At 50.1% G+C, this 23,325-nt stretch overlaps 1 protein-coding gene across 2 annotated transcripts in view; it reads left to right on the top strand.

The window, feature by feature from the left end:
• Positions 1-270: 270 nt before the first annotated feature.
• Positions 271-23,325, top strand: part of SHISA6 (shisa family member 6) — a 234,628-nt gene continuing 211,573 nt past the window's right edge. Inside the window, exons 1-3 of one of the 2 annotated variants that reach the window (XM_085240271.1) lie at positions 271-608; positions 697-1,608; positions 14,004-14,164. In XM_085240271.1, coding sequence (XP_085096397.1) covers positions 932-1,608; positions 14,004-14,164 — 838 coding nt within the window. In that variant the 5' untranslated portion in view covers positions 271-608; positions 697-931. The remainder of the gene's footprint in view (positions 609-696; positions 1,609-14,003; positions 14,165-23,325) is intronic. The other variant, XM_085240272.1, reaches the window with a different exon arrangement.

Here is a 23,325-nt window from a genome sequence, read left to right as displayed (position 1 = left end):
GCATGCACACTTATAGTGACTGCACAGACCGTACAGATACAGCCACCGTACCCCCTTCCCCACTGTCCCCCGTACTCCTATAGGGTGTGTACAGCCAGCTGTCCCAACGGGACCGCATCCCCCGTAAGGATCACACCCCATGACTACGGGCCATCGCTATAGGGACCAAACCCTGGCACAGCTCTATAGGGACAGCGGCCCCACGCTCCACATCCCGCACACACCGGCGGGGACCACGCCCCCCGCTATAGGGCCCTATGGGCTCCAGCCCACGCAGCCCTTCGGAGCCGGCCGGACAGGCGGGACGGAGAGGCGGCGGCGGGCGGGGCTCGCTGCCCCGAGCGGGCCGGGGGGCTCCGGGGTACCACGGCCCGGGCCGACCCGGCGGCGGAGCGGCGCCCCGCGTGCGGTGACGCCGGCCCCGAGTGATGTAAGGAGCGGGCTCGGCGACGGGAGGCGGGCCTTACCGGAGCGCCCGGCGCGGCGCGGCTCTGCTCGGCGCCCGCCCCTGCTCCGCGCCCGGCTCCGCGCCGCTCCGCCCCCGCCTCCGCGAGGAGCGCGGGCAGCCCGCCTGCTCCGCGGCCGCGCTGCAGTCCCGCTCCGGCATGGTAAGGCCGTGGGCGGGGGGCGGGAGGCGGGGGCGGGCCGGGGTGCCCGGGGCGCGGCGCGCTCTGACCCTCTCCCCGTCTCTCGCAGCCCCTCGCCGGAGCAGCGCCGGCCGGCACGGGACTCCGCCGCCTCGACCCGCGCTCCGCCGGGCTCCGCCGCTCGCCGGCATGAAGCGCCCGGCGCCGGGCGGCCGCCGCTGAGGATCCCCGCGGCACGGGACCCGCGCCCCATGGGGCGGCACCGCGGCCGCTGAGCTCCGCGCCGCCGCCCGCCGCCCCCCCACCCCGCGCCGGCCGCCCCGCGGCCCCCGCCTCGCCCCGCTATGGGGCCGCGGCACCTGCTGCTGCCGCTGCTCCTGCTCTCCTTGCAGCTCCTGGCCCTGCTGCCGGCCGCGCAGGCGGCCGGGCCCCCCCGCGCCAAGGGCAACCGGACCCAGGGGGCGGCGGCTCCGCGGCGGACCCCTAAGCCGGGCAAGGAGCTCCTCAACCAGACGCTGGCGGGCCCGGGGGCGGCCGCCCCCACGGCGCTGCCCGGGCGAGGGAAGGGCGCGGGGGGCGGCAAGACGCCCTCCGGAGGCGGAGGCGGCGGCGGGAGCTCGGCACCGGCGCACGAGACGTGCTGGGGGTACTACGACGTGAGCGGGCAGTGGGACAAGGAGTTCGAGTGCAACAACAGCCTTACGGGCTTCCGCTACTGCTGCGGCACCTGCTTCTACCGCTTCTGCTGCAACAAGCGCGCCGAGAAGCTCAACCAGAGCCTGTGCCGCAACTACAAGAGCCCCGAGTGGGCCCACCCCACCACCGCCAGCGGCGCGCTGCCCGCCGACGGCAGCAACGGCGCCGACGGGGACGCCAACAAGTACGACCCAGACAAGGACAGCACCAACGCCACCGTCTACATCTCGTGCGGGGCCATCGCCTTTGTGCTCATCGCCGGTGTCTTTGCTAAGGTGGCCTACGACAAGGCGCGGCGCCCGCCGCGGGAGATGAACATACACAGGTGCGATCCTCCCCCTTTGGTCTAGGGACACCCCGTTGTCTGAAGTTCCCCCGTTGCTCTGATTGCCTGATGAGCTTTCCCTTTGCGTTTCTGTCCAAGGGTTCCCCCAGCGCACTACTCGTCCCACGAGTCCTCCTTTTAATCAGCCATCCAAGGGCCCGTCAAAGAGTTTCCTCTTTGCACCACCTGTCCAAGCATTTTCCTTTTGAACTGGCTGGCCAGATGTTCCCCTTTTTGCACCATCTGTCCAGGGGTTCCCCCGCTGCACTCCTGTTCAGGGGGCTGCCGTGTGAACTACCCATCCAAGGCTTTGCAGTGTCTGGATGAGTTTTCTCTTTGCAGCACCCTTCCAGGCTTTTCTTCTTTACACTGGTTAGGAGCTTCTCTTTTGCACCAAGAGTCCAAATGATCTTCCACCGCACAACCGCTTTGAGAGATCCTCCCCTTGCACCACTCACCCAAGGGTTTTCACCTTTGCGTCCAAGAATTCCATTCTTGCAGCACCCATCAAACGATTTTAAATTCCACCACCCATCCAAAGGTTCCCCCCTTGCACTGTTTCTCCAGGGACAACACTGCCCCGTGGAGCACCCCCTTTCTACTCCCCAACCCGGTGCCCAGCTCAGCCCTCCTCTGCCGGGACAACACCTTTCCCTTCCCTCCGCTGCACCCCGCGCATGGGGCAGGTGAGGCCGGGCTTTCAGCACCACGGTCTCGGACAGCTCCGGGGCTCGGCGCAGCCCCCAGGAATCCCGGCCGGCCTGGGGCCATCGCTGGAGCAGCCAAGGAGAAGTTTAAAAAGTGTGCTTTGTGTCCTGCAGGCAGGTGTCTTTGCCTTATAATCCTCAGGGGTATTAGAGAAAGCAGTGTTGGTTTCCTTTCCTTTCCTTTCCTTTCCTTTCCTTTCCTTTCCTTTCCTTTCCTTTCCTTTCCTTTCCTTTCCTTTCCTTTCCTTTCCTTTCCTTTCCTTTCCTTTCCTTTCCTTTCCTTTCCTTTCCTTTCCTTTCCTTTCCTTTCCTTTCCTTTCCTTTCCTTTCCTTTCCTTTCCTTTCCTTTCCTTTCCTTTCCTTTCCTTCTTTCCTTTCCTTTTTTTTTTTTTCCTCTCTCTTTTCCCTTCTAAATCCAGATATCCAAAGCTCGTAGTCTTTACTGGTTGGATGCTGGGGAGGCAGTTTGAAATCCTTGTCTCAGTGGTTTTACACATTGCTGTTTTAACGAGAAAGCACTTCTGATGTGTCAAAGGGAATCCTGTTTAAAAGCAGAAGCTCAGGCTTTCATAATACTTCTCCTTTTAGACAAATGCGTGTACACTCTCAGATCATGTTTATATTTGGTGGAAAAGTCCCTTCAAATTATGTGTACTTCTTGTGTGCTGGAATAGAAGAGGTTCTCATTTTGAACATAGAAATTAGTGAGCAGCTTCTTTATAAGAACAGCTGTGAGCACATGAGTGGGAGAAGCTCTTACATCTTCCAGATACTTCACAGAAGTTATTTTAATGAAGAAATTTTAATCAATACCAGTAAAACCCTAGACAGCATTTTTGAGGTTGAACTTCAAATGCGGTCGACCGAGTCTGGGGGGAAGAATTTTGTCTTTTTACACAGGAAAAGAGGTGAATGACGCAGTTTTTATTTATTTGGGATGATGTGCTTTATTTAGACTCCTTCCTATATAAGACTAGACACGCAGAAGTGCTGGCTGATGTAAACTGCCATTTCTTCAATGAGGCCAAGAAGTAATGCTGCTTTACGGTTGCTGAGGGTCTGTCCCACACATTCCATTGCAAAGCCCATCTCTGCAAGAAAATAACTTTGAGGTGTTAGCAATATTGTGATATCTCTTAGGTCACTTGTGTCTGTACAGTGGAGAGTCCTGGAAGCAGCTTAGTCAGAAAATAGGCTCTTTGTAATATTTCCCAAACTACGGTCTAGTTCCCAACTGCCCAGCTCATTTGGCTTCAAGGCAGCTGAATTTGGAAAGCTGACTTGGCTGTCCATGTGTTACTTTTGCTGTAGCTCCAGAGTGTTACAGGGTTGGATCCTACGCCCTTTGAAATCAGAGACAGTGTTGCCAGACTTGTCTGAATTATTCCTGATGTTTTCATTTCTTTGATGCTTGCTTTTCTTTATTTAGATAAGTTATGGAGAAATGATTCACCTGTGTGTAGAAGTATGAATGGCAGATTGAGTGCTTGGAAAGCTTGACTTTCAGTGCATTTTAAGGAATTGATTGACTTCTATAATATGGTAGCTGGTAAAAGATTATACCTTTCAGAGCTCTGTTACCTGAACTTGATCAACATTGCACGATGGTTTAAATATTATGAAGTGCATCTCCAGCAGACAGGATCTGCATCTGTCTGAGGAATTGTGCTATCTGCGCTCTAAGCAGAATGTAAATATGTGGAGTGAAGTGGTTTGTCTTTGTTTGCCTCAGAGAACTGCTGCTGAGTAACAGGGAGGGAGCAGAATGTAGTCAGATATTTATATCTATTTGAAGCTGTGTCAACTGGAGTTAAGTGTAACATCAGAAAAATTCACTGTAGTAATGGCACGTGTGCTAAATCTCCGTGTGCATCTCACCAAAAGCTGCGGATAAAGAACACCAGTTCAAACACTGCTGTCCTCGAAACAACCCATTGTGAGTGGTATCCTACACCCAGGGAGCACTGAGCCATCTCCCTACATGTCAGTGTGAGCAAGATCCTGCTTTAAGTCGTATTCCCTCATATATGGTCTGTTAGCAGCACTGTAGATGCTGTTTCTCTGCTACCTTCTCATCCAGCTCTTACAGAAAATCCTTATTAACTTGGTTAGAAGGAACGTTTTGATGAGGGCGGGCTCGTTTTCTGCCTTTTCATAGAAAGGAGGGTTTACAAATTCACAGGAGAGCTGTCACTCTTATGTGAAATGAAAGGCTGACTGTGCTCTGCGATATGCATGTGCATTTCAGAGCTGAAAATTGGGGCTTATTTTCAAGCATCACCACACACCTTTCAAGCAGAAGCACTGCTGTGATGCTGGGCTGAGCAGTGCCAGTAGCTGGTGCTTGGGTTCGTTTACGAGAGCAGTAAGTGGAAGTGCTTTGAAAAACAGGAGCTCAAATATTCATATTCTACAAAAAGCACTTGTAATATTTTATACCCAGCTGATTTTGTAATGATTAGAAGATCTTTCAGCCCTGCCGTACGTGGATGCCTCTTGCTTGGATCTTGGTCTGGAGTTACGCAGGCAGAACTGATGCATGCTGGGCTCCAGGTAGAGATGGGCTGATTTCTGAGAGTCACACCTAGCAGCGTTTCGCCTGTGCTTTCATCTGATTGCTTTTGTGAGGACGGTTTGTTTTCATCAGTTTGCTCAAGCATTTCTTACGTGAGCTGAGTGTTTGCTTTATTCTCAGCACAAAAAGGAGTTAGAGAATCTTTGGCAGCGAAGGAGGAATATCAGCTATTTGTTTTCAAAGCTGGTTATGTTCTTCAGCAGCGAGGAGGGGTGACCCAGAATATTTTCTGCCGGTGCTCACGACCCTAAATCCCCATGCCACAGTCCATAAATAATTCACTGCTCGTAGTATCACTCCGTGACCCCTATTTAGCTCTCAGCAGCGGGAACCGTCGCACTCATTGCTCAGTTAGGGATGCACAAATTAGAAAGCTGTTTATAGTTTGCAGCTCGGGTTGGAAATTCTGCCTCTCGCTTGCTGCATGGGCAGCCGGAGCCTTTGCTCATCACCATAGAGAGGTGGTGGCATGGGCGGCCCCGGGGCAGCGGTGGGAGCCCAGCTGTTCTCAGCGAGCTGTGAGAAGCGGCGCCGGGATTTTTCCCAGCAGATGAGCTCTGTGCTCTGCTAAAAGGCTCTGTCCAAGCACGGCGTGTGTGCCGATGAATGTTTTGGCTGTTGGAAGGGAGAAGGGACGCAGGTGCCTTCTGCTGGGTGCCCCGCTGCCGGGGCGGCTTTGTGCTGTGAAGAGGGGTGGTGTTTGTGCTCCTCTTCAGTCCCTGCCCGCGCATCCTCTGCTCTGTGAATAACAACAGGGGCTGTCTTTATAAGTGAACATCCTTTTCCCAAGTAGAGCCCCAGTGAAACTGATCCGTTCCTTGCCATTCTCTGAATTTCAGCAGGAACTGGAGGCAGCGGAGCTGTTTGTCCACAGCTGGGTGCACTGTTCTGCACCACGCTGGCTTAAAGCGCAGGAGGTTTTCCCTTCCTTCAGGCTGCACTCAGCACATCTCCTGCACCCCATGGCTGCTGGGGGGCTCACAGGAGGGCAGCTGGTTTCAGCTCTCTGTACCAAGGTGTGGGTCACCACCACCCACCTCCTGATGTGGTTATGTGAGCCATGACCACAGCTGGCTCGTTCAGCTCTTCTCTCTGCTGCTGTGCATTGCTTGGGCCAACCAGTCCAACTTTATAACTCTCCAGCACGCACCTGGCCATGGGGTCTGTGCAGAAGATTTTCTTTCCCAGATTCCACCATCGTTTTCTTTCTCTTTCTGCTGTTTTGTTTTTATGCTCTGCTTATTTTTACTCCACTCTGTCTCATTCACCCAACACTCGCATGCCTTTCAGCTGCTCCTTGCCCTGCTTCCTGTCACTATCTCTGGTGGCTTCTGAGTGTTGTGTTGCCTCAGATCATTTGCCCATGAGTTGGTTCTTCTGTTTCCCACCAACACAGCTCCAGACTCCCAGACCAGGACAGCCCTGAGCTCTGTCCTGCTTTGCTTGATGAATCTCCCACTCCCAGCTGGCCCAGCTATAGCAGGGTGTGTGTCTGTGTGCACACACCAGGACAGATTTGCTTCAGTCCCACATCCTGGGCTCAGCACGAAGCTCTGATCCCATTTTGTTTTTTGGGGGTTTTGCTGTGCTTCCCACTCAATCTGTTTTGTACAACCTCTGCCTTTGGTAACAGCACAGATTCTGGCTGCTCCTCAGTCTTCTCCTTTCTTTTTGAACTTCTCCCAGTAAAAGGCTGCACACACAAACTGTTCTCCCTCCACCAAATCCTTTCTGTGTCTCCGCTTGCACACATTTGATATTTTTCTGCTTTCTAATTAACTTGCTCTGTTAGCAACCCTCCATCACAAAGGTGTCAAGGGATTCCAGCCCAGCTCTGAACTTCTGTTTTCTTTTTGCCTCATATCCTTAACTACCAGTTGATCTCTGTGCCTTTGGAGATCAGAAGCTTTTTAAAACTTCTGTTTCACATAAGAAGATCTGAACCTTATCAGGAAAACAAGATCATGGTGTTTTTATGCCTGCCTTTGCCCCTACTCACATGGGCAATCTGTGTTTCCTTAGATCTGGGTGCTCTGTATTGTGCAGAAGTCTCAAACGTCTCATTACCCAGGCAGATAAGCCTGGAACTCTTTCACAACAAATATTTTGTTGTAGTTTAGCCCTTGCCCGATCTCCTTTGTTGCAACAATAGGGCTCTTTGGAGAAAGTAGGTTTTGCATCAGTTAGTGTAAAGCACTGTAATTATACCTGCAGCACAGGCTTTGGCGCAAAAGATACCTTGTGCACGAGTCTGCTTCTGTGTGCAGCTCACCCATGCGCTTTACAAAGTAATTCATATCCACCAACTGCTCTCGCTGGCTTTGTGCACCCAGGCACACGAGCACGGAGCCATACACGGCACACTGGAAAGCTGCACCAGCCGAGCTCCGAGCGCAACCCCTGCGGCTTTTCGTGCTTCCGAAGGACCTGCTTTTCCTAATTCCTCCTCTTTCCCCAGCCAGGACGAAGTCTCGTTGCCTTGCCGGTACTCCCGTGCTCTCCGTACTGCCAGGGCTCCCGCGTACAGCAGGTGGCAGCCGGAGCGCTGCCGGAGCGCTGGGTGCGGTGCTGGGGGCTCCGGCGGGCTGAGCCCCTCCCCGCTGTCCTGTCCCCTTGTTGTCCTTCGGGTGCCCCATCCCTGGAGGTGCCCGAGGCCATGGATGGGCCGTGGGCAGCCTGAGCTGGCAGCCAGCACGCAGCACAGGGGGTGGAAGGCTTTAAGGTCCCTTCCGAGCCAACCACGCCGTGGTTCTGCTTGGAATTTTGCTGGCAAGCATCACTTGAGAAGCTTTAGCTTTTACTTTTTAAGGAGGAAATCTTTGCTTGAAAATCTCCTTCTCTTTGGATGCGATGTGCTGCTTTCCAACGGTATTCATGTTTCCCACTGTTCAGTGATTTTAGCTAATTCCTTTCCCACGTCACAGCAAGAATTAGAGACTTAATCAGTGTGTATATTAGAGATGTAAACTGCTTGAGTCTCAGCCTAAGCACTGCTGGCAATTTGTAGAACCATAGAAGCTCAGAATGGCTCGGGTTGGAGGAGACCTTAGAGATCTTGTAGTTACAAACCCCTTGCCATGGGCAGGGTTGCCACCCACTGGACCAAACTGCCCATCCAACCTGGCCTTGAATGCCACCAGAAATGGGGCACCCACAACCTCTCCGGGCAGCCAATTCCAGCACCTCTGCACCCTCTAAGTAAAACATTTCTTCCTAAAAGAACACTGTCCTCTACTGTCCTTGATAAGAACCTGTCCCAAAGATGAGATCTTGGTTTTCCTGAGGTTGATTCCATCACACCTTAATGTGATGAGCTCATAGTGCAATTTGTTTTCTTGTTTTGGTATAAGTCCTATAATGCCATGTCTGTTTCAGCCGAAATGTGAGTTCCATACCTATAGGATAGTTATGCCACCTGTGTGCTTGTTTTATTTATCTTCACTAGGAAAGGTGGTTCAGGAACATTTCCAGCCTCATCCTGTAGCAGTGTTGGCTAAGAATCCCTCAGAATGCCCATAGTTTTCTAGTGAAATCTGTTCTTAAAGCTGCACTAAATTCCAGGAGCTTCACAGGTAATTTTTTCTTTGATGGCATCTGACCTTTCCTTGTAGCATTTATTTTCAAGAAAGAAAATTTCCTCAGTTTTGCTGGCTGCGGGAACACAATTGCTTCACACTTAGAAGGATGTCCTCATGTTTAGTCCTTTTTCCTTTTTAACTCCATGTGTGCAGTCACCCATTCCCATACACACACACACACGTGCATACTCAGGCACCCTGGTGTGTCCCTAGGGTTACTGCAGTGACCATTTCCAGACTTCCTCCCCAGAAACCCAGCTCTGAAGTTGCAGACGTTTCCATTTCTCACTGCAGGATCGTTACCTCTTTTGGTGTTGGGCACCTCCAGCTGCTGCCCAGCCCCTGCACCTTCAGAGCAGCATCTGCCGTGGGAGAATCACATCCAGCCCCATGGTTCTGTGCTGAGAGCAGAGCTCTCCTGTCCCTTGGGGTGAGCTGGCTCACTGCTGGATAAATCACCTCTCACGGCCGAACTGCTTTTCTGTCTAGTTAGTAAGAGGGCATAGGGGAGTCTTTAACCTCACTCTTTTTTTTTTAAGGACTTGTAGTGAAATCCTGGCCGTGCTGAAGTCGGTTGGAGTTGTGCCACAAGCTCCATCACTGCTATGCTTTTAGCAGGCTTTTAGCTCAGCCAGACGCTGCTCTTTTTATTGTGCTCTGCCAGATCCATTTGGTCATTCTTTTTCTATTCTTCCCCAAACTCACAGGGTCTTTGGAACAGGCCATTCTGTTTTCTAACACTCCCCTCGTTACCCCACACACGAGGAAGTCAGGTCCCCAAGAGTTGGGACTTTCAGAAGGTACTACTGCAATGCATTTGTGTGTTCTCGTCCCTGTATGATTTTGTGCAGACATCCTGCCTTTTGGAGTGCCAGCTCTGCCTGGTGCCTGCCAGAGCTCATTGCAGTGGCAAATGCCAGTGTGTGTGGCAAACTCACTTCTTAAAATACACATTCCTCGCTATTTCAGTGTTTTACTTCTCCCTGTCTACCCAGGACCCGTTGATTTTTATTATTTTTTTTATCTCTACCCTGAAAGGAGAGGGTTATACATGGACTGGAGACGTCCCATTAAAAACAGTCCTTCCCCTTCGCCCATATGGTCTTTGCCAGCCCTGGGATGCTGATGTTCTGTATTAATATAGATATATCCTATGGAAAGCTGTCAGGCACGCAAGGATAGCAGGGGTATGCTTACCTGAGTGCAGCATCCTTGGCTGGTGGAGAGGACGCTGGGCTGATGCTGTGGTTTGTGGTGGTCCCAGCCACATCTCAAGCTGGGAGACCACAATGGGATCAGTGCTTTAGGGTCCTGAAGGATCAGCTTCCTGATGAGAATTCTCTCTGCTGTGTTTTGAGCCCATTTCTTTGTGGTATCATGGGGCTGTGTCCTATGGGAGGGCTTGGTTTGGCTGCACAGCCTTCTCAGAAAAGCTGAAGACAGAGGCAGTTCTGGGGATCTGTAGTCAAGTCCATACCCATGCAGGCTGCCTGCAGTGGTGGCCCATTGGGTTTTGAATATCACTGTGGATGGAGACCAACAAGTAGGAAACCTGTCTCAGTGTTGCGTCACCCTAAGTGCAAAACATTGTTTTCCTGTGCATGAATAGAATGTCCTGTGTTTAAATTTGTGCCCATTACCTCTTGTCCTCTCACTGGTCACCGCTGTGCTCCCTTCAGGCATTGCTGCACACTGAGGAGATGCCGTAGAGCTTTTCTCCAGGCTGAGCCCCAGCTTGCTCAGCCTCTCCTCCATACACAGTGCTTTAAGCCCCAAATCACTCCTGTGACCCTTCACTCTCAGGGAGTCCAGCACTGCACGCAGCCCACAGGGAGCTCTGTCTGATCAGCACTGAGCAGAGAGGAAGGCTCACATCCCTTATCCTGCAGAACCTTTACTGGTTATTTACTGCCTTACTGAACAAAGAGGCTCCTCCAGCCCCTCCCCCATGCTGAAACCGAGATTGAAGCCTAGCAGATCATGCCTTCACTGTGGTTTGTTCCTCTGTGTTTTCCCATTCTATCATCCTCTGCTCACTTTCTCCTTGTTCTGTCCTGGTTTTCCGTCGCCCCTTGCTGTTGCCTCTCTCCCACCTTACATCACCCTTGAGTCATGTCTTTACCAAATTTTGTTGGTTGCATCTTTTGGCACCATGGTCCCATCTAACACCCAGCCTTGCCACTCTCCTGCTTCTGTCTCATTTATCCCATTGTATTTACAACAAGCCTTTTTCTTTTCCTCTTCTAAAATGGTCACAACTACTTCTTCACCCCGTTTTCATCCCTTTGTGATCCTTTCCAAGGAGCTCGCTTAGGCTACGCCTTGGAGTTAGGTGACACCTTCCCTGCTGCCGTACCCACTACCTGGGACACCCTGTCATCATCATAGCTCTGCTCCCACTGCCAATCCACCCCGATGTCGGTACCCGTGTGCTGGCTTTATGTGGAAAGAAGGGTTGGTGCTCTCACTTAAATGACGTGAATGGAAGTGCTGTCAGAAATGCTTATCTGGGGAGATGATGGTGCAGTTACGCAGCTCTGGCTGCTCCCTCTGCTGCCACAGGTAGCACGTCCTGGTGAGTGAGGTTTGTTTTCCTGAGATAAGAGCTGTGTCATCACAGAGCGACGTCTGGAGTGCCTCGGCTGGGTGCAGGTGTGTAGGATGCTGTGACATCAGTGAGACTAATTGCACCTGAATGGCTGCACATGCAAGACCCAAATATTTCAATAGAGTGTTAACCCTGCTTAAAGCTTTTTCAGTGGGTGATTAGAGTAGCTGCATCTGGAAGGCTTACCTGACCACAGCTTCCCTCAGTGAGGTGTGATGGACCTTTCACTGGTGTGAGGATCAGCCCTCTGTGCTGAATGGAAATAAACTGGATCGCACACAGCGGTGTGACTGAGTTGCCAAGGAACTGACCAGCCTGATTCAAGTTTAACTTCTACCTCCACCTGTTCTGCTGCTTCTGAGCAGGACATTTTTTCTCCACAGACATTAAAGAAGAGGATGAAGTGAGCAGTGAGGACACCCAGCTGTGTCCTGACCAGTGTGCGTGGGGTATAGCACCATTACTGGTGCTGGTGAGGAACAGTGGGTTCAGACCTTGCCTGTAACCCAGCATGGCTCTGTCAGGGGCTGTTCACAAGCTGAGGTACTACCCAGACATGTGCTTTGGTCCTCGTGGAGGGCAGCATGCTCTGGGTACAGCTCTCAGGTAGACAGTGACCAAGAGGATGGTTGGCTCCAGTCTGACCAGAATGTATTCCTATTGATTACTTCAGTTATTCTCAACGAAGGGAAGCAAGCTGTGCTTACAGGAGGCAGGGAAGCTCTGCTCTCGGGACTATATCAACCCCCTCTCAGGAAGGTGTAACACTAGGAGAAAAGAGAGCTGAGAGATGTGGTGACCAGCAGTGTGTGGTGTGAGCTCATCACAGAATGGAATGTAGGTCAGAAGGGGTCTCTGGAGGTCCCTCAGCCCTTCCTGCAACTTGTTCTGTTCCCCTCGTCCTTCTGCTGTGCACCTCCAAGAGCAGTCTGGTTCTCTTTGCTCTGCTGCACCCATTAGTGGGATGTGGATCCTCTCTTAGCTTGTCCTCATTGAATTATGAACAAGCTCAGCTCCAGGGAGAACTGGTCTGTACTCTGCCATCTCCATCCCACTGCTATCTCCTACTTCATTCCCACAGTTCTGAGTTTTCTGCCCTATCTCTGCATTTCTCACCTTGCATAGCTCCATCTGAGTGACCTGACCCTTTTGCCCAGGCTGTGTTATATGAAACTAAGTGGGATCTTAGTGTTATCCGTGCTCTCATCTTTCTCTGCCCTTTGAGTGATTGCACTCTTGACACTAAGAGTCTTTCAAAGGGCTCAGAATGAGCCCAAGCTGCTATGAGCCAGTAAATAATGGTCCTAATAGCATCCATGGGATTGAAAAATTATACTTCGCTTTTCTATCCTGCTGATACCATCAGATGGGCACCTGATGCTTACTATTTCTTGGAGGTGTGTACTGAGGGCTCAGTTCTGCCAGCCTGCCATGTTTAGGGAAAGCGTTGTCTCCAAAGGGGCACACTGGGTGCTGAGCTCTGTGCTCTGATGCTCCTCCTTAATCCCTAAGTAGAAGTATGTATGCACATACACACATCATGCAGTTGGTTGCAGCCTCTGTGTCTGCTCTCTCTATAAGCAGGGAATAATCAGATAAGGATCGAAAGTATTCTTATTATTGAGGGGGTGGTTGTGAGCTAATGCACTCCTCCCCTGAAGCCTCTGAGGTCTTCCAGGAGTTCCTTTGGTGCACATTAGTGTTGCGATTCATTCTGTACAAGGATGGCAGCCTGTAAGGGAAATGATTTGGAAAATGGAACAGTCTCGGGTCATACACTATTTCTTACATAAAAGACCAGAAATACAGTGTTTAAGGAACGCTAGAAGGTACGAGCAACACCACAATCATTCTCATCAATGTGCAGTGAAGGAATATCTCTTTTCTTGGTATCTGAGGTGACATTAGGCAGATTCCCTCTGCCAGGAGAAAGGAACCTTTCAAACTCCATCATTTTAAAATGCCCCTGTCCCTTACAATCCACACAAGCCACCCCTTTTCTCTTTTCCTGTGGCTCAAGAGATGGCTTGTGGTTACACTGAGAAAATCAGTGCATCTCACACTACAATTGTTCCACTGTGTCTGTGATATTCACGGAGAAAAAAATCTTTGAGTCTCCACTCATCCAAGGGGAACATGTTGGATGCTGCTGAATTCTGTGACATTTCTTTTCTTGGGGAATAGCAGTGAGACCTTAGAACCGTTAAAGGAATCCCTAATGGACAAATAGTTAACAATGGGAGACATTAACCCATGAAAATGTTTTTAGTTCTTTTCTTATGGACTGCTTTTTCTGCTCTGAGAAACCCACTCCCATCACTGCTATGTACTGAGGTAATAGCAGGAAAAGCTATTTATGGATTTATGGATTTATGGAGTGTGGGGACTGCATGTATGGAGCGTGGGGACTGGACTTATAGTGTGATTCAGTCTTAGACCAACAATAGCCAAACAAATCATAGAATCACAGAATGGCCTGGGTTGAAAAGGACCACAAAGATCACCTGGTTCCAACCCCGTGCTATGTGCAGGGTCACCAACCAGCAGCCCAGGCTGCCCAGAGCCACATCCAGCCTGGCCTTGAATGCCTGCAGGGATGGGGCATCCACAGCCTCCTTGGGCAACCTGTTCCAGGGCCTCACCACCTCTGGGTGAAAAACTTCCTCCTAATATCCAACCTAAGCCTCCCCTGTCTCAGTTTAAAACCATTCCCCCTGTAACTTTGTGCAGCAGACATTCACACACACAAAGAATCTGAGCTTTGAAGACAGATTCTGTTGTTGTTTTGTTGCTTTTTCTTCTGCTTGTGGTAGGAATCCAAGCACTGCGGGTTTCATACAGCGGCTCTGCGAGTGGAAATGCTGAATGCCATTCCGTCCGTTTTGTGAAAATATGTTTTTTTTCCCTCTCTCTTTCTCTCTCCTCAGGGCTCTGGCTGACATCTTAAGGCAGCAGGGACCAATCCCAATAGCACACTGTGAAAGAGAAACTATCTCGGCCATAGATACCTCCCCCAAAGAAAACACTCCAGTGCGGACATCTTCCAAAAACCATTACACCCCTGTGCGCACCTCCAAAAGCAATGCAGGTAAGTGCTGTGTTCTGCTTTCCCTTCCGAGCTGCTTGTGCCAATGCTTTGTTAGAAGTCGGCAGGACATCACACTTGGCTACAGCAGAGTTTGAAATCTAAAATTAGGATTATAAATGGTTTTCCAAGGTGATCAGATAGAGCGGAGCAGTGCAAGGGTTCTTGGTGTTGATTCTTTAAGGTTTTTGCTGAGCAGCGTAGCTATTCTCTCTGGGCGTCTTAAAAATTCTGAATCAGCGAGGTATGAATTCAGCTCGTACCAAAATGCTTGTAATAAGCTCAGAACACTGTGTATTTCCAGCCAAACACACATGCTGTAAAGCATAATTGGCCTCTCCACATGCAGCAGCTGAAAAGGAAGACATCCACATAATGGGGCCCATCTCTTCCATTTGGGTGAACCTCAGGCGTGTGCCAACAGCACAGTGTGGGAGGTGACCCTGGTGGTGTCCCAGTGGCTGAAGGACAGTGGCTTGAGGTCCTCCAGGAGCACTGGCCTGGGGGTTAAGACACACAGATGTTTTTCTGGGTTCTGCTGCTGGGTAAACTCGGGGAAACCACTCTGTTCATTGCCTTGATTTCCCCGGTGGAGCAGGATGCTTGCCTCTTAGGTAAAGAAACGGCTCTGATTTGTTTAATGCTTTATGTATTGATAATTGTCAGAACAATGCCTCGGTGGTTGCTGACCGTCTTCGTTAAGTGGGATGTGGTAGGCTTCCCATCACTTCCCATCTCTCAGCTGCAACTGGATGTGTGCCTCAAAGATATGCCCTCATTCAGTCACAAGCTATTCGGCTTCCCACAGAAGTTTCTGGATGGCATCTCCTGGCCTGTGTCATCCAGAGATCAGAGGGCTTTTGCTGATGATCCCTTCTGGGGGGGCAGGGCTGCTCTGCGACCTGCAGGACTTGGTGTGCTCCCCTCTGTGCAGGAAGAGCCGTGGCTGGGGGCACCGACTGCTCCCATGGCCTCGTTACAGTGACTGTTGGAAGGCTTGGGCTGCACTGTGCATCACCCTACAGAGACAGAACCAGGTGACTGTCTTCTCTGGAAGGCTCCTTTGCTACTGGGAACAAAATAATTTCCCTGAGAAGACAGAAGGATTTCTTTTCTTTCCAGTTTTTGCTTAGAGGCCAGTGAACTCTACAATTTTTTTATGCCAGGGAATTATACATGTGAAATGAGATGTTGGACTGGAGAATGGTACTTGAGCTGAACTGTCTGCAAGAGGAAGGTGCTTTTGCAAATCTGCTGGCTCGTGAGAGGCTGTGTGCTTCTGCCCCAGGAGAGAAACACAAGAAGTGAGGGTTTATGGCCAGGGAACAGGTACAGGCTCTTCTGGAGAGCAGCTCTGACACGGTGCTTGCAAGGAGGCAAACACCTTGTCTCCTCCCATTGGCTTCAGTGGTGGAGCAGGCATTGGTCAGGGAAGGTGGAGATGCAGATGAAATTCCTTGCTTCCAGCTAGATACTGGAAGCCTGAATTATGTCACATTTATGCACTGCCAAGGCTGAAAAAAGGGAAATGGGAAGGTTTGAAAGAGGAATGGCTTATTGCAGTACTCTTCTCTGGTGTTTGTCGATGGCTTCAATGGATGCTCTTAGGGCTTAAAAGGCACCCAAGGATGCAAGGACCAGAGAATGGGTACATCAGTGGGATGCTGGCACAAATATTCACAAATCCAGGTAGGGAGGAGAGGGACTTTGCTTCCAGCCCAGCCTGCCACAGCCACTGGCAGCTGGAGGGGCCATCAATCTCATCTGCCTGGGGCAGCTACTTGGACTCGCTGTCCCTTTGAGCCCTGGCCAAGCTGGGAAGGGAAATCTTGCTCTTGTAGTTTGCTCAAAAAGAACTTGTTCCTGGCTCAGTTTTGTCCGCTATTAACATGTTCTCATATATCAGAAGAGACAGAGAGCTAATCACTTACAAAAGATCATGAGCTCATAAAACAGCTATACAGTTAATGCTTTTTTATACTGTTTCATTTGCAGAATAGGGCAATGCTCTATCACAACTGTGCTTGATTACTCAGATTATTGCGTGAATCAGAAAATTGTATGAGTGAATTCTGAAATCTTTAAGGCTGGGGGAGAAGGAAAAGTTGGAGTACAAGATTGGGTTATATCATGTTGAACTAGAAGAGAGCTTTTAAGCTGCAGCATGGCAGTAAAAGAAGGCTCACTATCCATCCTTGCTTTTTGAAAATAAGATTTATTTTTTTTTTTAAAGAGAGAATGAGAAAAAGCTGAGAGTGGAGAGTGAGACAATAGCACGTAGTAGTAGGACCCAAGTAAAGCAGTGCTCCCTGGTGCTATAAATTGACTTAAGAAGACCACAGCTGTGGTGGGGTCTGAAGCATCAGCTCTGCTGGCTGTATTTTGTCTCAGGTCTCCAGAGTAAGGGAGGTTAAGCAACCAGAAAGGGCCATAGCTCTTACAATAGGCTGAGACTGAGCTTTATATTTGTTTTGCTTGGAACTCATGTTTCCAAACCTAGAACTGGAAGAGCATCCTTAAGTCTTCTAAATAAACCATGGCTTCATTTTGCCATCAGCCTCGTTTGGTGTCACTGAACAGAATGATGGTGGGTGACAATGACAAATTGAGGTGGCCCGTGCCCAAAGCAGCAGAGTCCAAGCAAAGCAGTGTGAGCAGAGCTGTGAGGGCATGGCCATGGTGCACGATATGCTGGCACTGCCTGTTCATTCCTGGGGCAGTTTTGGAGCAATGCCCACCTCCCACTGCCTCCATCTATCGCAGGTGCCCAAAGGGGGGCTTAAGACCAAGGCAGTTATGGAGATGAGTCCTCACTCAGGTGGTTTTAGAGCAGTCAGAGCTCTGCAGAGGGGAAGGAGGGCTGATGTTAGGTGTGTTCTGCAGTGCTTTGCCGAAATTTGAGACAGAAGGACTCGGGTCTAAGTGATGCTTTTTGAAAGGGAAAGAGAATAAGTAGGGCTCTTTGTCCTAAACATGGGAACTATTACTCTGGGGACCATTTTCTTCTGGTAAGAATGCTGGCTGTGGAGGCTTCAGCCTGCTGCCTTACAGCTGCCACTTTCCCCAGGTGTTAGTCAGAAGAAAAATGCATTTCTTCTTGCTGGTTCCATGTGCCTGTAGGGCTTCCCCCCAGAGATTCTTGCCTCTGAGAATCCAGCTGAAGTCCTTTTGGGATAGCAGGGAATGGTTCATCTCTTCTTCCCTCCACCCTCGCTGCTGCTGACATTTCTCTTCCTGGCTTTTACACAGTGCTGCTGTTTCGGTGGTGGGAGTGCTTTGCAGATAAGGGAAGCTGAAAGCTGTGCCTTACAGATTGCTTGGGTCAGAGCACACTTTTCCAGCTGTGCACCGCCTAATTAGTATGAGCTACAGTGCTGTCTGTAGACAGGAACGTTCCTCCAGCCCACTCAGACCTCCTGTTAGTTCCCTGTTTGCTATTGTGAGTAGCAGGTAAAGTATGATGAGGCTGAGATTGCAGAAGATCTATCTACAGCTATCAATTGGCATTTTTAGTGTCGCCATTGCAGTTGCACCTTTAGGGCTGTTGGAAGAAAGTTCTGCTCACGTTTCCCCACTGCTCTCTCCTTGGCCTCGTTACCTCTCTTGACATCTGCTGTGAAGGTTGGTGCCATTCCTTTGTTCAGCAGATGGCTGAAACTGGTGGCTTTGCTTCTGCATTGTTCACAGTCCTCTGATGTGTCAGAAAAGGTGTGGGCAGTGCCTGTGACAGTGATGCTGATGGCCCGTAGCATTTGTGGTTGCCGTAGCATTTCAGCTTAGACCACTATTTCCAGTGCCAGTGGGTACTGGAAAGCCTTCTGAAAGTTGGATGCAAGGAATTGGTTGGCTTTCATCCCAAAATGCAGTTGAGCAAAGGAACTGCAGGAGATGTCAGATTGGAGGTTTCTGACTGCTTTGGTGAGTGAGCAGCCAGCTTAGGACTGACTGCCGTGCAGGCAGACATGGGCCCTTTCTTTTCTTGCTCTCATTCTGGTTCTTCTGTCCCAGCACTTCTTCATACAATGCTCTTGAGAAGGGGGATACTCAGGACCATTAGGCTGACATGGAAAGCTCTGGGGGGGGAAGAATCCCTCCAAATATGTTCAGGACAAGGATGTCCTTGCTGCCACCATGCAGTGCTTTCAGTGACAGAGATGTCATCTACTCAAGCTCAGGGCAGTGGGTAAAATCTGTGCCAGGACTGATGCTGCTTCTCACTACCTGCAGGATCAGGAGGCAGAAAAGGCAATGGCAAAACTTTATTTTTTTTTTTTGAGCTTGGAGAAGGGAGTCTGGCCTAATTTTATATTCTTTTGTTCTATTAATTCTCTGAATACCACATGATCTCACCAACAGAATATGCTGAGTTAGGTCTGAAACCAGCCCCAGACACGCAGGTGAAGAGCTGACCTCGAGGCTAGGCTGAGATCATTTGCCAGTGCAGAAAATTCACCTGCCATAGGTCTGGGGGTGCCTGCAGGTGTGAAATGCAGCCTACAGACAGCATTACAGCTTTGAATGCAGCAAACAACGCAGCCTAGCGCTCTGATTAGCCTGATATATCTGGGAAGGCTTTTAATAAGCCATTTGAGTCAGGATGTTCCAGAGATGTACATATTCAAAGTGCTGTTTTCAGCGGTGCCTTCCACCCAGAGGCATCCTCTGAGCTTGTTCTGCATGTGAACAAGTGCTGGAGAGACCTTTAATCTTTATGGAAATTGTAGCTAGCATCTCTAACCAAATACAGGCAGAGCAGCACCATCCCAACCACAGCACAGGACAGAAGCTGTGCGGCCAGCATGCACACCCCCATAAGGGCAGTGTGAGTGGAGGCTCAGGTCTCCTCCACATTATCCAGGTCTTATTCCATCCACCCCTCCTCCTTCCCCATCCCTCCTCTCCCCCAGGGTTCCAGCTGCTCTCTGCTTCGGATTGCTTCCTTTATTCATTCAGCGAATCCTCCAGCTTCTCCCCCAAATCCCCAGCAAGTATTTGAATTAATTTACCAAAGATCAGTGTCGAAATGTATGTCGAAGGCGTTCAAATTCCCTGCTGCTTCACAGTTTGTGTTGTCATTTACAGCTGTTCAGGGGAATACAAAGCAGGTGTAAAATGATCCCCCAGTCCCCGCAGAAGCATTTTACAGCCCCTGGGCTTCATTGTAAGAAGCTAGTTAAGGTGCAGGGGGGGGAGAAGAATTAGGGAAACTGCTTGGAAAATACTCAGAGAGTTCCAGGAACAGGGTTTTTCTTTTCACTGTACTCCTACAGAGAAGCAAACAGCTCCAGAACCTCTAGGATCTGCAGAAGATAGGGCAACTCGAGGCCCCATCTGCTCCTCCTCCAGGCACACCTCTGTTGCGGTTATCCCCAGCCCTTCCCACAGCTTTCCCACCCAGGAAAATCCCAAATGGGTTAATGCTCTTTCTGAACAGCCAGGAAATGTCAGCTTTTTCTGTCTCAAAGCATTCTGAGTTACTCAGCATCCTGGAATTTGGGATGTCATTGCCAAAGGGGGGATCAGCAGAGAGTGGGGGTGAGGGGGTGCTGCCAGAAGTGGGGCAGGGCAGCTGAGCTAGGACACGGGCTGCTATCTCCTTTACTGTAGGATCTGGGCTGTTCACCTGTATAGGAGCTGTGTTAGACTGTGTCACACAACTCAGATATTCAGTCAGTTGCACTGGGGCAGCTGAGCCCCTCCTGCCCTTTGTGGCAGTGCCAATCTCCACTTCAGAGGTGGGAAAAGGGATCACAGAGAGGCAGGCAGTGTTAGTACCTTGGCTTCAAAAGAAATGCCCAAAATCTTATCCCTGGGTCATTTATGCCTCAGGACCACTGCCTTCCCACTACTGGCCCAGCTGCTGGACATGTGCTGCTGGGTGCATGGATCCCACCACCCTGCTCTCAGTGCCTGGGGAAGTTTCTTTTGCATGCAGCTCCTCAGCACAAACCTGGCTCCTTTGGCCTTGCATCTTGGTGGTCAATGAGAGCTCTGATACCTGGTGCTGGAAAGCAAGCACCTTGTCCCTAAGTATTTGGAGTCTGAGAGGAGTGGGTCAGAAAGTCAAGCAAGTGAGCCACAAAGCTCATGAGCTTCATACATGGGAGATCCACCTGATTTCAAGCGGATCTGTTAAACTGGGCATTCTTTCTTTGCTTATCTCATTTTCTGGACATCTTCTCTTCCTCCAGCTGCAGCCAGAGGTTGAGAAATGCTGTCATGGGGCTGTTCAGCTGTGGACAGCATAGGGACTTAGCACACATTGCCCACCAACAGCAACAATCCCTGCACCGTGCAGCTGCCTCCATCCTCCCCCCACCAGGCTGGGTCTGCACCTACCCTGCCTCCAGCCATTGATTTATTCTGCTCTCCCGAGCATTCCACCAAGCTGTAAAGTTTTAGGGTAATTGGTGAAAAGGAACCTTTGGGAAAACTCTGCCCCACTAACAAGCCCCATGAGACAGCAGAATATCCCCACTGCAAATGTACGTTGAGGTGAGTGTATTGGAGAACGAAAAGCGACAACGTTTGCAGCATCTCGTGTCTCACTTCCAAATATTTGTGCTGACTGATGTCAGGCTTTCATGCATCAAAGCAGCTAACGAGTGACAATGTTTTAAGAAATTTTTAAAGAAGTCTTCACTGCGGAGAGAAACGTGGGTAGGTGGAGTGCGTGTGTGTGTACACACACAAATAAATATAGGATCTGGGTAGTCTTGATACTCATGTGAGCCACATAGCCCTGACAGCAGCAACATCTAGAGCTGCAGGATAAATATTAGGCCCCTGGTAAAAGTGTTTTGGTGGAATTTAGCATTCGTTGGGCAGAGTGCAGTCCCAGAGCCACAAGGCCAGGCACGGCAGTGCTTATCATCCACAGCGATATCCAGAAATGCGAGGTTACTATGGGAACAGCATCCTTTTTTAAGAGAGACTAATACAAGTTGTGAGCAGGAGGGAGGATTAAGCACATAGATTTACTTTGAAACAAAGCCTCACAGGGAAACTCAGCTTGCTGAAAACAAGACAGCAGAACGCATGGGGAAGGAGGAAACTGACTGAATCAGACTTTTCTAGCGTTAATGTGGGAAGAGCATCTGGCTGGCTGATCACATAGTCAAAGAGTAACAGCACTGTAGGGGTGGCAAGGGGCCTCTGGAGATCCCCCAAAGCAGGTTCCTTACTGCAGGTCATACAGGAAAGTGTCCGGATGGGTTTGAATATCCCCAGAGAAGGACTCCACTACCTCTGTTCTGGTGTTCTGTCACCCTCATAGTACAGAAACTTTTCCTCGTGGGCAGATGGAGCCCCCTGGGTTCCAGTTTGTGCCCATTGCCCCTCGTCCTGTCGCTGGGCGCTGCTGAAAAGAGCCTGGCCCCATCCTTCTGATCCCTGCCCACTAGATATTGATAAGCACTGATATGATCCCCTCTCAGCTTTCTTTTCTCCAGGCTAAACAGCCCCAGCCTCTTGGTTTGAACCTGCATGCTTGCCTATTCGTCCCACCGAGCCCCAGGTTCACAGGCAGCTCTATGGCTCCTCTGCTGCTGGGCAGAGGTGTCCATGTCCTCCCTCCCTGCATGCTGACTCCATGCTGTCACATCCAGAATTTTCCTGAATTCACTTTTGACCCCACCGGTGGCTTGCAGTTATGTGTTCTAGTTTTCAGCTTCTCAAGATTTTCCATAGGGAAAAAAAGGGAAGCAGGAAAGCCTGCTGCTGTGCCCTGTGCTGTCCCGCAGTGCTGCTGGGCACTGGCAAAGGGTAAAATCATTCCTGCAGCAGGTTGGCTTGTCCCTGTCTGCCCCCACGCGTAGAGCTGGATCAATTATTGTTTGTAAAATGCATTAGATCTTCAGATGAAAGGCAGAAACACAATGTTTTCTTCCATTAATCAGAGCAGTTTAGAGAAAACATCAATTTAAAATGTTAAAGCCAATTTGCAACTTGTATTGACAACAATTAAATTGGCCTCCAGAAAGTAATGCAAGTGCTTGATTTTGACACTGTGAGGAATGAAATCTTTATAAGGACTTTATACTTGTTGACTTTCTCCCATTTTGTGATTGCTGATCTGATCATGCTATATAAACAAAGGTGAGGAGCTGGAAACAATCCTCCAATTAAGAACATATCTTAATCACTAAGCTCTTCTTCCCCTCTTATTGGACCCCAGCCCAAATATTGTGACTCAATCTATGCTCTGCTTTCATCGCTCTCAGCTTCCTTTTTTCTTTTCTTTTTTTTTTTTTTACTGCCCAGCTGGCTTTGCTGCCTTAAAATGATGCAGAAATGTTCTGAAGCAAAGCTTCGCCCCTTTATCCTTTATCCCTGGCGTTACACCAGAGGTGATGATCTCACAGATGACCACTGGCCACCACCTCCATGAAGAGCAGTTCCATGGTGTAATTCCCAGTTCCCACCCCAGTTCCGTGCTATCCATCCCAGTTCAACGTCATCCAACCCAGGTTCTATAGTTCCTCTCCCAGTTAACATCCCAGTTCCATAGTGTCCGTCCCAGTTCCCGTCCCAGCAGTTCAAGGCCATCATGGCCATGGAAGTCTTCCAGCTCAGCATACAGAGGTATAAAAATAAGTTTCAGAATCTTTTATTAGGGGAAGTGGAAGCAGCTCCAGCAGAAGATATTGCTCGCCACACTGAAAACCTAGCTGTTCTGTGGTTTAGTCATCTGAATCCTTAGAAGTTTTGCCTGTTCTCCCTTACTGCCCTGTCTCAAGATCTGCTCAGCAAAGCAATGAATGAGTAGCATCTGCAGGGCTGCCCCCCATTCCTTTCAGCTGGAATGTACACGAAGCAGTTGGCTTCTCCTTCCTGAGGCTCACATCTGTGGGTATTCCCACCTTCTGTGATACGCCAGGGCTGTTTTCTGAAGGCTTTCAGCAGGAAAGCATTTCTGGATTGAATGACAGCAGGAAGGTTTGGCTCACATTGAGGATCTGGAGGCAGCTTTTATTGTTGGCTGCAAACAGCTTTTATCGTCGTGCAAATCCCTGTTCCTTCTGGCAAACCAGCCGTGTGTGTGCAGCTCAGGGACTTTGTGCATCTTGCCTCCCTTCCTCTGCTTGGAAGCTTTATTACCCTCAGACCGTCCTACTTGTTTCAGGTAGCTGGAAGGACTCCCCTGTGGCTATTTATATGGGCAT

This window comes from Meleagris gallopavo, chromosome 20 (assembly GCF_905368555.1).
Source record: "Meleagris gallopavo chromosome 20, MGAL_WU_HG_1.1, whole genome shotgun sequence".
Taxonomy (NCBI): Eukaryota; Metazoa; Chordata; class Aves; order Galliformes; family Phasianidae; genus Meleagris; species Meleagris gallopavo.
This window is presented reverse-complemented; position numbering and strand designations above follow the sequence as displayed.